At 26.7% G+C, this 16,215-nt stretch overlaps 4 protein-coding genes across 4 annotated transcripts in view; 3 read left to right on the top strand and 1 right to left on the bottom strand.

Moving 5' to 3' along the window:
* The window catches only part of LOC119682982 (choline O-acetyltransferase-like), a gene marked incomplete at its 3' end in the record, with an annotated part of 108,621 nt that overhangs the window by 27,054 nt on the left and 65,352 nt on the right, over positions 1–16,215 (top strand).
* Positions 9,053–10,437, top strand: LOC119676595. The gene is made up of 2 exons (XM_038087840.1): positions 9,053–10,352; positions 10,430–10,437. The coding sequence occupies exons 1-2, from the start codon at positions 9,053–9,055 to the stop codon at positions 10,435–10,437; spliced, it is 1,308 nt and encodes a 435-aa protein (XP_037943768.1).
* Positions 10,470–10,934, bottom strand: LOC119682984. Its single transcript, XM_038096568.1, has 2 exons — positions 10,859–10,934; positions 10,470–10,793 (listed from the first exon to the last, which is right to left on the bottom strand). The coding sequence occupies exons 1-2, from the start codon at positions 10,866–10,868 to the stop codon at positions 10,525–10,527; spliced, it is 279 nt and encodes a 92-aa protein (XP_037952496.1). The 5' UTR covers positions 10,869–10,934; the 3' UTR covers positions 10,470–10,524.
* LOC119682983 lies at positions 14,406–14,928 on the top strand. The gene is made up of 2 exons (XM_038096567.1): positions 14,406–14,465; positions 14,537–14,928. Exons 1-2 carry the CDS (start codon positions 14,456–14,458, stop codon positions 14,818–14,820), a joined length of 294 nt encoding a protein of 97 aa, XP_037952495.1. The 5' UTR covers positions 14,406–14,455; the 3' UTR covers positions 14,821–14,928.

Here is a 16,215-nt window from a genome sequence, read left to right on the forward strand (position 1 = left end):
ATCTTTAATTTTTGAAAATAAATAAAAAATTAACAACAGCATTTACTTAAGTTTATTTATCTTTAAGTAAAGTTTATTAATATATTTAAAATTTATCAGGATTAAAATAAAATCTAAAGAGAAAAATTCGTTTTAGAGATAAAAGCATAAATATTTTTTTTTATAGTTCTTAAGAATGTCTCAATAATCTTTACAATTACACTATAAGTGACTTAATACATTGCGAAATCCTAAAATTATAAGTGGGATTTGCTGGATTGGATGATCTTAATTTACACATTTTTTTTCTTAAGTATTTCAAAATTACCTCCTATAATTTTTTAAAACAAAAAAAAACCTGGGAACTAGAGAATTAACTAGGATTAATATTTCTGGGTGAAAATTAATGAGAATTTTAAAAAATTTGAAATTGGAACATCACAAGTCAAGAACAGTTTTGGCTTAGTAAGTTAATAAAAATGTCTTTAGGTAAATATTTAAGAGGTTACAAGTTCAGTCTTGAGGACTCAGGATATAACTCTCAAAAATTATTTAAGAATAATTAAATAAAAGTAATATTTCCAAAGATCACTGATGATTGGTATTTGTTAATAATCGAAACTGTAGTATCGCAGTCAAAAATACAATTAAAAATAAAATTTTGTTTGTTTTAAATCACTACCAACAATTTAATAATAATATTACTTTAATATGAATAATGAATAATTTAGATTCATTTTATAATTGTTTTATATTATATTAAAAAGCCACAAAAAAAATTTAGTTTTTTATTTATTTTTCCTAAAACTATTATATACCAACATTATAAAGCTTTATATAAATTAATAAAAAGATGTAAACATTTTCCTGAGAATCGTTATTTTAACGATTTTTTCAAATTTAATATTTGTAAATAACACTTTATGTATAAGTCTTAAATAGTTGCATTAAAAAGTGTATTTTTTAATATTAAATCACTAGAAATAATGTACGTATATATATTGTAAGTTTAATGCACTATTGATTATTATTAATATTTTAGTAGGTCATTCTATTAGCACATTCTTTTTATAGTCTTTTTAGTAACAGTATGTATTGTATTAAAATTGTTTATTTTTATTGATTATTTATATTCTTCTTCTTCTTTTTCTATGTCTATATACTATTGTATTATTCAATCATCTAAATATTTTTTTTGTTTAAAGATTGCGTACTACGTTATATTACTAATTATTCAAATTAAATATTTATATATTTTTTTTTTTAAATTTCTTCATAATGTTTTTTAATGTTTTAATTATTCAAATGAATATAATTTTTAATTATTATATATTGTAAATATGAAACTTAGCACTTAAAAGTGAAAAATTTGTTATAAATAATGTCAACACATATATTTTTTAAATATATAAAATCCTTTTAAAAACTTTGTTATATTATTTTTGTTTTTATAAAAACACTAACCGTTAACTATAGTTGTATTTATATTTAATTTAATATTTTTTAAAATTAATGCACCGTGCCACCAATGGCTCGTTTAAGCTTATGCTTTTAAGACTGAGTTTACACTATGACACAAAACAAGCGCATCTTGGATATTTATACAAAATTTACGAATTACTTCGGCTACCCCATGTCTGCAGTGTTTCAACAAGAGTTACAGTGCGTTAATTTTGCTTTACATCTCCATAGCTTGAGAAATGAAAAAAAATTACAAAAAATCTACTACAATTTTATGTAATAAAAGAAGATGCACTCTTCAAATAGTAAATTGTGCTCATCATCCATCATTTTGATCACTTGATCGTAGCTCTATTAGATGCGTGCATCCAACAGCAAAAGGTTTTGCGCTTGCGCACACTTTCAATATATCAACTCTCAAGCCACTTCAATGCAATAATCTCAAAATGTATCTCAAGTGGGGCTTGAGCTAGTAGATACGTTAACAGCTGAACAACTTCACTTTCGATTTGTGAGCACATGTTGAGTTGTTGTTGACAGTTTGAACGGTGCTCGCTGAGCATCGCAGTTGCTCTGTTGTTGTTAATTTGCTGCTCGCTGTGGGCTAGAGATGCAGATATTTGTTTTCAACTGCAAGTAACATCGATTCTCTTATCAACCCAACGCTGCCGGGCACTCTAAGTTTTCTGCTGATTTGAAGTTCAAAGCAATGTTCATTCATTGTTTGGTTTACAACGGTGTTAGCAGTGCCAAGATAAAATCTGTTATTTCAGCAGCTTCTTCAGTTGCTGTTAAAAAGTGTTTTTCGCCATTATTTATTGTTTTTTTTACGACGTACGTTTTTGTTTTTATTGTGGCTGTAATTTGTCAACGTAACTCTTAAATATTTACTAAATATCCCATAATAAGCTTCATTAGTTTCGTTAATGTATTTAAGTAAAAAATTGATATAAAATAAAAAAACTATAAATGTATAAAATGTGTTTAAGTTCGTTTTTAAATAGTTTGATTGGGCGTAAATACATTGAGTTGAGGACGATTAATTTGCTACTGTTTAGTAATAATCTTATAAGTGAGAAACTGAGAAACTAAAGGGAATTATGTAAAAATATTTTACTGTATACCTAACAAAACATACAGACTGTTTTGTTGTGATAAACTTTGTTTTAAATTTATGAAACTGTCACAGTTGTAATTGCCGAAGCAAATTTTTTGTATTGTACGACGTTATGGACTTTAAAATATGCATGTTGCCAATACTGATAGTATTTCAATGATATATACAAGCAGTATCCAAAGTATTACAATATATTATTACAATATTCATATGATTACCCATGATGGACAGATGCTTATTAGTTTGGTATTGTTTTTTGATTTCGACTAGTAGTTGAAATACTTAAGAAATTTGTGTATGTTACATATATCATATCACATTAATAACTGTATACAAATATATAAATATTATATACTATATACATTATAGATGCAGAAGATTTGTATTACAACTGATATATATGAATATACATTTCTTTTCAAACAAAAACAGAACATTTTTTGAGAAATTGACAGATTTTTTCAAACATATACTTAATTTTATTTACAAAAAAAAGTCAATACCGTATATAACTGATTTTAGATTATTCTTATGATGAGTGTAGATATTGAGTGTCGATATATTGAAAGTACATAAGATTAATAAAACAATGTCTTATGTTTATGTCTATATGTTTACATATATATAAAATAACATATTTGTTTTACACTGATAAAGCGCAATTTATAATTTATTTTACATGAAAATGAAAAATTATTAATACATTAAGCATCCTTAGATCCATATTTGTTTGGCTCCTGAACTTATATAGTAAATATTATGAAAAACATCTTATATGTTCGTATATATATATATATAATATCTACTATATGAATGTTAGATAAAATGACTGTTAGAGATTCTAAAATAGGCATAAATTGTATAGGGAAATAAATATTAATTAATAAACTGATTATACTTTGCACAATACTTCTTAAGTAATTTTCTAAGGGCTCTAATCTTACCATAAACAATTATGGCGGAATCTCTTAAAAATAATAGTCTGAATGAGAAGCATCATGGTAGGTACCAAAATCTGTCGGTGAACCAGTCATAATTTGTACATTTTAATATTTTTATAAAATGTATGGCTTATATTTTGTTCATTTAAGTTAGAATGCATAAATTTGGTAAAAAAATCAACAGTGATACACATAAGATACTTTTTCTTGTAAAACATATAAGATTTTTATATTAGAACGTACTAAATCAGTTGCCATTATAATAATAAAGTTATAATAAAAATAAAAATAGTAAAAAGTATTAAGAATAATAAAAAATTTCGAATATAAGTATTTACGGAAAATTTTGTATATCTTTGAGAGAAAATTACGTTTTTATTAGTTTGAAGAAGAAGAGACAGAAATGGGACATATCTTGAATCGCTTGAAATTCTTCTCCAGTAAAAAAATTACAAATATAAACCAGTTAAGAAACGTTATCAGGAAACGACATAATTATTTAAGCCAACCACTTTCCTCGTTTGTAGTGATACGCCTTCAATTCATGTAAAGTAGGTAAACTTAAACAGTTAAGGGCTAATTAAGAATTAAGCAGCACAAAGTAAAATCTTTCTTAAAATTAATTAAAACTAGCAAGTAACTTAACATATTAATGGTTAGTCTGATCTGCTGACTATAGTTTTTTTTTGCAGTTAATTATGAATACCTACTAACTTATTCATGAACTATGTGTTCTTCTTAGACGATATTATCTCGACGTAATAAAAAGTTTTCTGGTTAAAAAGTTTACACATGGAAATAGTTTTATAAAGTATTTTGTTCTAATTTTGTCAAATCTAAATTTTAGCTTCAGTGTACCTATATATATCTGTAGATATTGTCATTCTTGATAAGTAACCGTGCTTCTGTAATTCCTTTCAATGTTTTCGACTGTATATCTTGCTAGATTTCTACGTTTGATAAACTGGCATTTCCAAATAGTTGAAGAACTTATATATGTTAAAGAACTTACACTTATATAAATTGTTTTAATGACACTATTGTAGAAGAGCACTTTATAATCTAGGCTTCAAGGAATTTGATTGCTGAATAGCCAATGTAGAGTAGCTTTATTTGTACTTTTTTATTTCAATGTGGTTACACTAACTTGGTGTCCAAATGAATACCTAGATAGGTAATATAATTATCGCAGAGGTGCTTCTATTGAGGGCGATGATAACATGGTGACATTTTTTTTGCTTTATTTGTAATACAACAATGCGGTTTTTGCGAAGAAATAAAATTGTTACTTCATCGGCAAATGTAGAAGTTACTGCGCAATAATTTTTCAAAAATAAAGAATTCTGAGAGGAATATCAGAAATAAGCAGAACGTATAGAAAGGAACTGAAGGCGCTACTTTGGAGGTGCATTCATCCAGTAATTATGTGTATTAGTAATAGATAATAGATAACGGAAATAAATAATATATAATATATAATATATGATAATAGATGATAGTAGATATTATCTTGTAGATAATATATAATAAAATAAATATATAATTTGTATTTTTTATCTTGAAGTAACTGTTTTGAAGATAGCGTCCTAATACTTGGATAATGTGTACATTTAAGTGCTGATTTAAAATTTTGTCTTGATCTAGTTGAATTTTAGAATTAATCTACTAAGATTGCTATTTCTTTAAGTTTGTTTTATAAACATTTGCAATTAATTTTTAATAAAAATTTAAAACATTTTATAGTATACTCAGTTCGTTAAAATAGCTTAATACATATATAATGTACATATATATAAAAATATCGATTTTATAAATTATTTGAAATTAAGTTGGATTTAATTAACATATTTCTATATGCAATCGTATAATAATATATTAATTTAATTATCATTATATATGACATTCACACATCATATGTTATTTAATTTTAAATGAAAAACAATATTTTATTATGTTTTAATTAATCATATCATCAACCCATCTTTGGTTCACCTCATTGTTTCGAAAATGTGAACCAAATAATTTTTTTCACACGATTTAAGATATAAAAAATATATTTTTTAATTAACCATTAAAAATGAAACAGAAACAGAAACACCGCACAAAATACGGTTTCGTGTGCCACAAAGGAAAGCTTAATGATGAACTGCATGGATACGAATCAAATTACTGAATGAAATAAAATTTTGTATCAAACTTTTGTAATGAAATTGAAAACAACTTTGCTATAAAATTGCATTTAATGAATGCTGATGGCCGGCTCTGTAAATGTATCTGCGTTTAACAAGTACGATAATTGCGCACTTGACCAAAATCTTTTGCAGACATCAAATTTGAAATATGAACAGATTTCAATACATTAATTATTTTTTTTATTTATTTATTTTATACGCTTTTATGCTATTTTGCAATATTCACCAACAAAACCTTTTAATTGTGCGAGTACTAAGTTTTATTGATTGCCAACTAAAATTTTAGCTTCGGGTTCCACGCCACTTTGATAGAAAATTTAACCTTCAACTGCAATCTCAGTTTTGTTGGATCTTGTCATCAATTTTCAATTTAAATTAAAAGTTTGTGTTTGCTCTTTTTGTGAAAAAAAATGTTACTTTTTCAGTGTTTTGTATCTTTGTTATCATTTTTAAGCGGATGATTTATGACGTAATAGTTTCACATTTCCCACTAAAGTAATTTTTCTGCTGATATGAAATAAGACTCAATTTTAGGCGCATTTATGTCGTTAATTATTTTGAAATGGTTTCTCGGAATGAGGCTCAGAGAGTAAGAGAAAAAAGTTGATATTAGTTCTGATTTAATGATATTAATAGTGATTTTCTTTTATTTAGAAAATCAGAAAAAGAACAATATAATAAAAGAGTAACTAAGTTTAACATATATATCTTTTAGTAAACATAAAACTATTTTTATTTTATGAGTTTTAACCACATGTTATTTAAATTAGGTTAAAAAAATTATAGTTATGAAATTTTCATCTTCTTTCATCTTCAGTAGTATATATATTCTTTAACATTTCTTTCTATAGTCAATAAGTTTTCTTGAAGTGCAAAATGGTTTGATGGTTAAATCTGCCCTAGCTATGGTTAATGTATATGAACCCATAATCTCCGATTTGGAGAAAAAAAACATTATAAAAATTTCAAAAATTATGTCATCCTGAAAATGTTTATTTTTTAGTAAAATTTAGTACTGAATATAAATAAAATATAAACAATAAAAATTCTCGGAATATATTTGGAAAAAAAATTTTTTTTTTTGAAATTCAGCAGTTAAAATTAGTACTTAAATATAAATAATTTTAATTGTTTAAACTATTTCTTCAATTTCAATTTTCTATTATTTATATAGCTAGAGTTATGGCTGTTTAAAAATGTGCCAATTTCTAAAATGCCAATTCTCAAAACCCCAATGGTTCATATCTCCTAGGAAAAAAATGTCAAAATTTTTTCCCGAGCCACCAGGAAAGCTCATAAAAAAATTTTACCCAATCGGAGGTGATGAGGTCATTTTCGGACTAACAGTAACTTATATTTTATATTTGTTAAGAGATATTAAGATTCGAAATATCTTATTTAGAACTTAAACGTTTCTCTGAAACCTCTCATGAGTTTATTTTCTTTCATTTTGGTGTTTATTATTGAGTGGAAACGAAAAGTTTTCTAACATTAATACCATCACTATTCCTCAGGGATTATAACACATCTCGTCACTCGTAGCACTTTTTCAAAATATGTTTTAAAGTTACTCTTTTCTGGGAATTTGATAATTTTTCTCCTAAACTAAACTTTGGAAGAAAACTTATTCGGAAGATAGAGATAGTAGATGAAACAGTCTGAGAAGACTCCTACACGAATATAATTCAAATCAATATATGATATTATTACAAACCTCGATGTTCGATTGTGTAGGAGCAGTTATGAATGCATAATTGCGATGATAAATGACATGATATAATTGAAAAGACTATAAAGTCGATAGGAATTTATGACCTAGATACATATTGCTAAGCAGAGTCTACATTTGTATACTTACTACATTCATATAAACTAGTATTAAAAAAGAGGTTGTAACAGAAGCTTAATAATGTATTGAAACAATAAGGCAGGACGTTTATGTATGTTATTAATAATCTATAATCTTTACTCAATTCATAACCAAAAATATTAGGTCTACTAGTTATGACAGAGTGATTATAAGATTTTATTACAATTAGAAATTTGTTTTTAAAAGGTATGAATATATGTTTTTTATTTTATGTTAACATCTTTTGTTAAAACACAAGCCGATAATAAACAAATTATGCTAGATTTTGAATAATTAATTAAGAGATGATTAAAGATGTTATATATATAGTTGTATAGTTGTTATATATATGTAATAGTATATAAGAAGAGGTAGTATTAGTTTTTCACATCGGATTTTGTGCTAACTATCCTTTTTTATTTTCTCATGACAAAAAATTAATCCTTCAATAATATTTAGACAAACTAAAATACTACTATTTGATACCAAGAATTGTACTAATATTTAACTTTCTGATATGTAAAATATAATGTTTTAAAATTCAAAATTTGAGATATATATACTCGGATTAGCATTTAATAATAATTACGACTCTCTAATGAATTATAAACCACAAAACTATCATCTGTATGTTAAAGGGTACTATCTATACAAGTGTCTAGTAGATTCAAACTGTTGTTTGAACTGTTTAAAGTATATCAGATTGCAGTGACCATTCATTACTTGTTTAACTCTTGCATTCTCAATACCTTTATCAAATATTTATATAAATTTTGAAAGATATTAGTTAATATTTATACCGATTACGATATTACCTGCATTATTCTGCTACTCTCTTTATAAAATAATTTGCACTGCTGAGACCTTTGTTTATTTATTTATACTTTAAACAAATATTTTAATATATCTGCAAACAATGATTTCAAAATCGAGAATTGCTGATTCATGGCAAATTTTATTTTATGTTCACAAATCTAAATCATTTTAGTATTGCATTTTAACGAAAATGTGTATAAAAATTTTATTAATCTTAACCATCGCGCATAGTTGTTTTAGTTGCGAAATAAAAAAATCACTGAACTACAATTCAATACCATTTATAGTAAAAGTAATAAATTCCATTGGTGCTCATTATAATTTAAGTTCTTTTAGCTTAATCTATAACAGCAATACGATAAACAATGCGATTCTAAATGAATTCTTTAATGTGCTTCAAAATACTAATCAGAGTTATTTCGCGGAGCGAACTCAATTGATTGGGAACGCCAAAAGCCATTTGAAGTTGGCAAACATATTTGATCACAACTTGCTTATCATCACTCAATCCAACAACATTACTGATGACACACTAAATATCTCAACTACGATAGCACGTGGACGCCGAAATTGCTATTCTGTATTTCTTATCACTCACGTGTGTAATGAAGCTGATCTCAAGCAGTTCTTTGAATATCTCTGGGTCAAGCAATTTCGAAGACCTCTACTTATAACAAATGACAACGAATTGTATACAATGGAACCTTATCCTACAATAAAAGTCAAAAATGTTACTACCGCGAACATAAGCAAATACTTTCCTAAAGCCTATAGTAATTTTTTGGGATACCGTTTACGTTTGCCGGTACAGGTGGATATACCGCAAACGTTTTTAAGTACAAGATTAAAAGATGGTCTTATTTACTTAGATGGTGTTGGTGGAATAATTTTTCGAAAATTCATGCAGCACATCAATGTTTCGCTAGAAGTATATAGTTTGCTGGAGAAGAATGGCAGTAATTATATGAATATGTCACACATTTTAGATATGCTAATACGGAACTGCATTGAAATAAGTGCGCAGCAGTATACAACTTTAAACCCAGTGGATGTTGATTACAGTTACCCATATGTAATAACACAACGTTGTTTTATGCTACCATTAAACAGTGCAATTCCACGAAATCTCTATCTTTTGCTGCCGTTCCGTTGGTATATTTGGTTATTTCTAATAACTTTTATGATTACAGCCGATTTGTTACTAAGAATATTTCATAAGTGTAATCAACGTCGTGGTTGGAGAACAAGTAGAGCATTAGGTGAATTTCTTAAACAAGGTGGTGTCTTCTATTTCATGCTTCTTTTAATGCTGGCGATACCAATACAATCATTAAAGCTATTTAGACCACGTCTGGCCACATCATTTTTGTTTTTTCGTAAGTTATTATGGAGTTATGGCATAATATTCACATTTTTCTACATTTCACAACTATACTCCAATATGCTTACAACGTTATTAACAATCACGCTGTTTAATACACCCGAAATGAAAGAAACTGATATTATTAATGCGAAACGTCCAATAATGATTTTAAAGCAGGAGGAGGAATCTATTTTCCATAACCTGAAGTCCGTAGAAAAACTTAAAAAACTTATAGTTTACGGAGATATTGCTGAATATCATTATAATCGCAATACATTCAACAGATCCTATATATATCCTATTAGCAGTGAGCGTTGGGACTTCCTTAGCATGCAACAACGTTTTCTCGATAATAAAAAATTTTGGTACTCTAGTGTTTGTTTCGGATCATTTCCATTGCAATACCAAATGCGAACCGATTCACATTTTGAAGAACCATTGAAGAACTTTATTTTTATTTCATATGAAAGTGGTTTATACTATTATTGGATATCAAACTGTTATCAGCGTGCTAAGAAATTGGGATATTTGCACGATTTTAAGAATAATTATGATGAGTTTAATACTAGTGCTGTAACGGAAACTGGATTATCACTTAAGTCGCTTTCACCTTTAATATATCTTTATATTATTGGCATAATTTTGAGTTTTTTAGTATTTTTTTTTGAAGTAAAATTTGTAAACTTAAGAAAATTACGAAAATTTTATAAGAAACTTAGGCAGTGAATGGAAAAAAACGTTCAACCTTTAGTATAGTTTTAATTTAAATGATTTATTATATGCCTTCACATCTATACAGTTGTTACTTAAGCCAATGTTGGTGGATTTTCTGGTTGTTTCCAAACCCAGTTATCCCAGGGAATGCACTCCTTCAACAAATGCATGTAAGCCAATCCGTGAGGACATTGCATTTCCGTTGCTGGTACATCAAGTGTTTCGCAGTACCAATATTTAGCGTGATCGAAATGATGTGGATAGGTCTCTCCTACCTCGATGGGATCACGACAACCGGATCGTCCATCAGTAGCGGAGACAGTTACAAAAACAACCGTAGCGAGTACGACAAAGCAAAGGACTATAAGCAAAATTTATATGCACTTTATTATTGATAGCAGATTTTGTTATTTTGCAATTACTTACAGAATTTCATTTTTGTAGCACAAAATTTGCAAGAACCTGATATGACAATACTAACATATCATCAAATTATATTGACTTTTTATACTAAATAATACACAAATCAATGTACAAATACGAAAAAAAAATATTTGCAAATTTTTAGTTAACACAACACAAATTAAATAAACTTGTTGAGATACTTATCAATTATTAACATTTATGTAGATTGTTTTTCTTCGAAAAAAATGTTTAAATATTATTTTTAAGTATATCAAAAAAGAACAATTCCATTGATATTACTCACAAGTGTGATAATATCAGAACTGATAAACTTAACGTTATCATCTGTACCATTCAATGTCACTTAGTTATGATCCAGTGCATATACAAATGCAGTTCCTTGGTTCAACTACCGATTCGTGATATGTTATAAATATAACTAATGGGTTAAATTGTTTCTCCTATTTCTTAGGTAAACAGTGTATAATTTATTAAAATATATTAATATCCAATTATAATAAATATTTAAGCACAAAGAATTATGAGGGATAATTATATGGCAATGATTTGATCATCGATATTCATAGATTTTTCTTTTTAGAAATAATAACATAATTAACAGCGACCTGAAAAAGTCTTCAGCACTTTGTAAGTTTCATAATCGAATATGTAATTAAGCCTGAAGCTCACAGTGATATCATATTTAGAATAAAAATTGACAAATTTTTATTTAATTTAAACTGATTAATTCGGTTTTATTCATGAACATAATCTTCTTCCAGAGTAATACAATCATTCCAGCACTTCTATAACATTTCGATACCTCTCTTGTAAACAATAAAAATTTAGCCTTAAAATACACATGACTAGCATGAGTCAGAGACTATGCTAAATCTAAATCTAATGAGTACAGTGGATGTGGGAGGATTTCGGTTATAAAATATAATTGATTAATATATCCCAATTATATAGTATGATACTACTAACTTAAAGTGATGAAGATGACATCAATAGGTATATAATACATTTAATACTTTTAACTTGTAAGATCAAACGTATAGGTATAACGAATTCCATTTATCTGTCTGTCAATATGTTGTTACGCACACATAGTTTCACATTTTCTTGTTAATCCAGGTAAATCAAGTTGATATATAGAATCACGGTTGCCATTTATGGTACTTTAGTACCAAAATTGGTACTTTTTTTTTCGTTTGGTACTCATGTTCAAAAAATGGTACATTTTTGACGACCCATCTTTATTGTGGATATTTCCACTCAATTTTTTTTATAAATGCAACTTTGCACTATTTTATATTTTGTTCATTTATAACACTATGAAAAACACAGAACGAAAAAATAAGAAGGTCTAAAAAAATTTTGGACCTTTTTTTGCAGAAATGGTAACTTTTTAAACCAATTTTGGTACAGGAAAAAAATATTTCAAGTGGCAACCGTGTATAGAATATTGTAAAAGAAGAATACTGCCTATCTACTTGTGTAACTGCTAATAAGCAAGCAGAAACGCCCAAGTCGCGTATGGAACATTCAGATTCAGATTTCGAGTAAATCAGGTCGATATATATACAGGATTTGGGTCAATACAAAATAATATGCGTAATCAATTTTAATTATAAAAACTTGTAAATAAATAAAATAAAAATGGATTTTTAAATAACAATGATAATAAAAATTGGCAACTCTTAACTTTTATATTAAAGAGTACTTAGGTAATATACAAGATTTACATGATATATATCAATCAATATGTAATCTTTATACTTTATATTATTTCTAGTTTTCATTTTAATAATAAATTTTTGTGTAGTAAAGTAGCAATAAATTGCTTTTCACTAGGACTTGTAATGTATATAGAAAACAGTTTTAATATATATAGAAAACAATAATAATATTGTTACAAATTTCGAAAAATAGTAAACTACACAACAAAAATTTATTTTATATTATTTTAATTAATTGAATTTTTAGCTGTCCATACAACTATTTCGAATATTGCCAAATACCTATCATCAGTGGTCTTGAAAATATTTTTTATATTTAATTATTCGTAAGAAATTGTTGAAACTGCAAGCAGCAGGAATTTAACTCGTGCCCTGCCAAATTTGAAGTTTAGAGTCAGCGCTTCTTAACTTACTGATCCAAAGCCGTACTTGGATGACTTTTATATTCGCACATTTTTCTGGAGTTTTGTTCATTTGCTGTGAAAGTTTATTCACTTGCTGTGTTTATATTAAAACGAAATCATAAACCAGCTGTGGAATAATTTAATCAATTAATTATATTTATTTATAATTGTTATAATTCAATATTATTCTGTTTGTAGAACCATTATTTGTTGCATGCTTCTATAATAATATATAATAATAATGTATAATATTTTAAAGGATTTAATTAATATATAATTTATTTTTGTTTTTATAAAATAATGAAAAATTTTATCAATGCGCTACGCAATGACCCCATAATGTGATACTATAATTGATCACATTTAGATAGCTATATATATACTATATCTATATTTGTGGTTTTTGTAACTTCAACTATCTTAAGAAATATTTCAAAATAGAATTAGTTAATTTAAATGATATGAAATGTATTGTCCGCGGGCATATTTAGGTGCAATTTAATTTAAGTTACTAGGCATATTGCAGATGCGAAATTTGAAAGAAATTTTGACATTGGCATAAATAAATATTTTTTTTTCCCTTTAATTCAATTCATCAAATTTTTTGTTTTTGTTAATGACTATGAATGGAATGGAATATTTATAAGATGCAAAGATTGCATAATGAATTGTGTGAATTGTTAAGTTGACACTTAATTTAACTTTAATTGTTTTTTAATAGAAAGAGTTGAAATTTAATGCTTTGCATAATAAAAGCCACCAAATTTAAGTTAACAAACATTTTAAAGTATTTTAAAAGTATTTCTTTTTAACGCCTGCGAGAAAAATTCGGCTTAAATATAAAAAATAAGAAAAAAGCTGTGCAAAATTATTCAAAATTTAACAGTTTTTTGTTCGTGGCAAAGCTCAAGGCGTACAAAATGTTAACGTGAGTTTTAACGCCACTTGACCAATATAATCCAAATTTTTGCTATTTTTTTCTTTTTTTAAATAATATACATCTTTTTAAACGATTTTTTATTATATTACAAAAGTGTTAACAGTATTGGTAAGACTCATCTGGCAGTGTCTTAAATTGGCCTAAGCCAACGAAGTATTTCAAATCATTAATAACTCTTTTTCAACGACAGCTATTAAAGTTTTATAATAGAAGTGGCAGTATATGCTAAAAATAAATATTTTTGTTTAAATATATACAAAAGTTGTTAATTAATTTCGCATTATTAAATAACAATAAATAAAATTATTATTGGTCAAAGTTTTAAAAAAATTGAAAACTTTTTAATTAAGTTTTTATTAAATTAATAAAAAATTTGAAACAAGTTAAGTGCTTTCACTTGTTTGTTAAAATTGTTCTAAAATTGTTTGCTGATAAGAACTGAAATATCTTTAATATAAATAACACTGAAAACAATGAAACTCACAACACATCTTTGTGATTTTTTTGGTAAAATACTGGAACAGTTGCCAATATGCAAAAAGGTTTTTATATTACTTCCCAATATAGTTCTACATAACCTGTATAAATATTATATATTTTTATTTATTTACAGTATCACTTATTGCAATCTTGCTTGTGGCATGCATTGCCTTTGCTGCTGCTGGTAAAGCACGTTATCATGGTCAGGACATCTATGCCGAACCAGACTGCTCTATTGTGAGCGACTATTCACGTATGTTCCGCGATATCTCAGATCCAACACACTACTGGATTTGCCCAGAAGGACAAGAGAAGGCTGATTACATACAATGCCCACCAAATTATGCTTTCATGGAGAAAGAACAAATGTGTGTAGTCTGGGAGAGTTGGCATTGGGTTGAACCTTACACAAAATAAATTCTGTTCTAACAAAATGTCAATTAGATTGAATTGATTGATGTATAAGAAATGCAATAAACCTTATCAAAATAAATAATGGCAAAAAAAAAAAATTAAAACACAAACATTCCTTCATGGTTTTGAGTACACCTTATCTTATTTTTAATTTATTTTTGATTAAAATTGATAGACACATCAAATGATGGCACAAAAAAGGTCAGAAGCGCTTGACACTTGAGTTTTGGCAACAAAAATGCTATTTAATTCGGAAAAATGGAAAGGGCACGTTCAACATTTCTAGTGACTAGATGTATATATACATCAATAAATTGATATTGGAAAGTAAATCAAGAGAAATTACATCAAAGTAGATTTATGTAAATAATTAATATGATACTTTAATTTCATGTCTATAGTCAGTGTGATTGATTGTCAGTTCAGTGTACATTATTGACAAAAATGTTCAATTCTGATGTTAACTAAGTTTGTATGAAATACATTATATTAATTAATTTTCTTTCTTTTGAAAATTGTTAATTTTAATCATCAAAGATTTATCTTAATAGGTTAAAATAGTAACAATTTACTTGTAAAACTGCATTTTAATCGATGATAGCATACTTAATAATAAATTTGTTGAATAATTAATTTTATAGATATGCTTTAAAATATTTTATTTAAACTATTCAAACATTTAATGACATTTATTTTTAATTTATACCCTTCAATTAAGAATTTCTTTCAATTTATCAACAATATTATATGGATTGACATTTTTATTTAATTACTATCGAAAGTATTTCGGCTGCAGGTCTCATACTTATAGAATTTATCTTGCAAAAATAATATTTCATTTGTATATTTCTGGATATACGCTTTTTTGATAAAATTATCTTTTGAAAAAAAAGAACTTTTTTAAAAGTTAGAAGTAGTCGAATAGCAAAGAAAAGACAGGACAAAAATTTATTTAATTTATTTAAATTTAGCTCACCATACAACTCTGTTTCGAGTATTGTCACGTACTCATCATCAATGGTCTTAGGACATATTTGAATTTCTTTTTAATTAGTTTATAGTCCGTATATAATTTGTTTGGACTGCAAGTACCAGGCTTAGAACTCAAGCCTGTCAAATTAAAAGCTATGACTAATCGTGTTTTTCCGCAAGTAACCAAGGCTGCACAAACTTTTAATACTCAAATTCCAGGTTTTTTGTTGTCACTTTTTTATTTTTAAGTGATACTTGCTTTTGCCTTGCTTTTAAATTAGAACGAGCTTATTAACTACAGCTTTATTTGGGAACACAACTTCAACTAATTGAACTTTTCTTTGCTTTTCGACTGCTTTTAACTTTTAAATAGTTTGTTTTCGTCATTAAAATGCATCACTCTACGCTCCTCAAATCAAAATACGC

The sequence above is a fragment of the Teleopsis dalmanni genome, chromosome 2 (genome assembly GCF_002237135.1).
Source record: "Teleopsis dalmanni isolate 2A chromosome 2, ASM223713v2, whole genome shotgun sequence".
Classification (NCBI taxonomy): domain Eukaryota; kingdom Metazoa; phylum Arthropoda; class Insecta; order Diptera; family Diopsidae; genus Teleopsis; species Teleopsis dalmanni.

What these genes read in the sequence shown, in the direction of transcription:
- LOC119676595 (XM_038087840.1), top strand. Translation starts at nt 9,053, where the DNA reads ATGGAACCTTATCCTACAATAAAAGTCAAAAATGTTACTACCGCGAAC.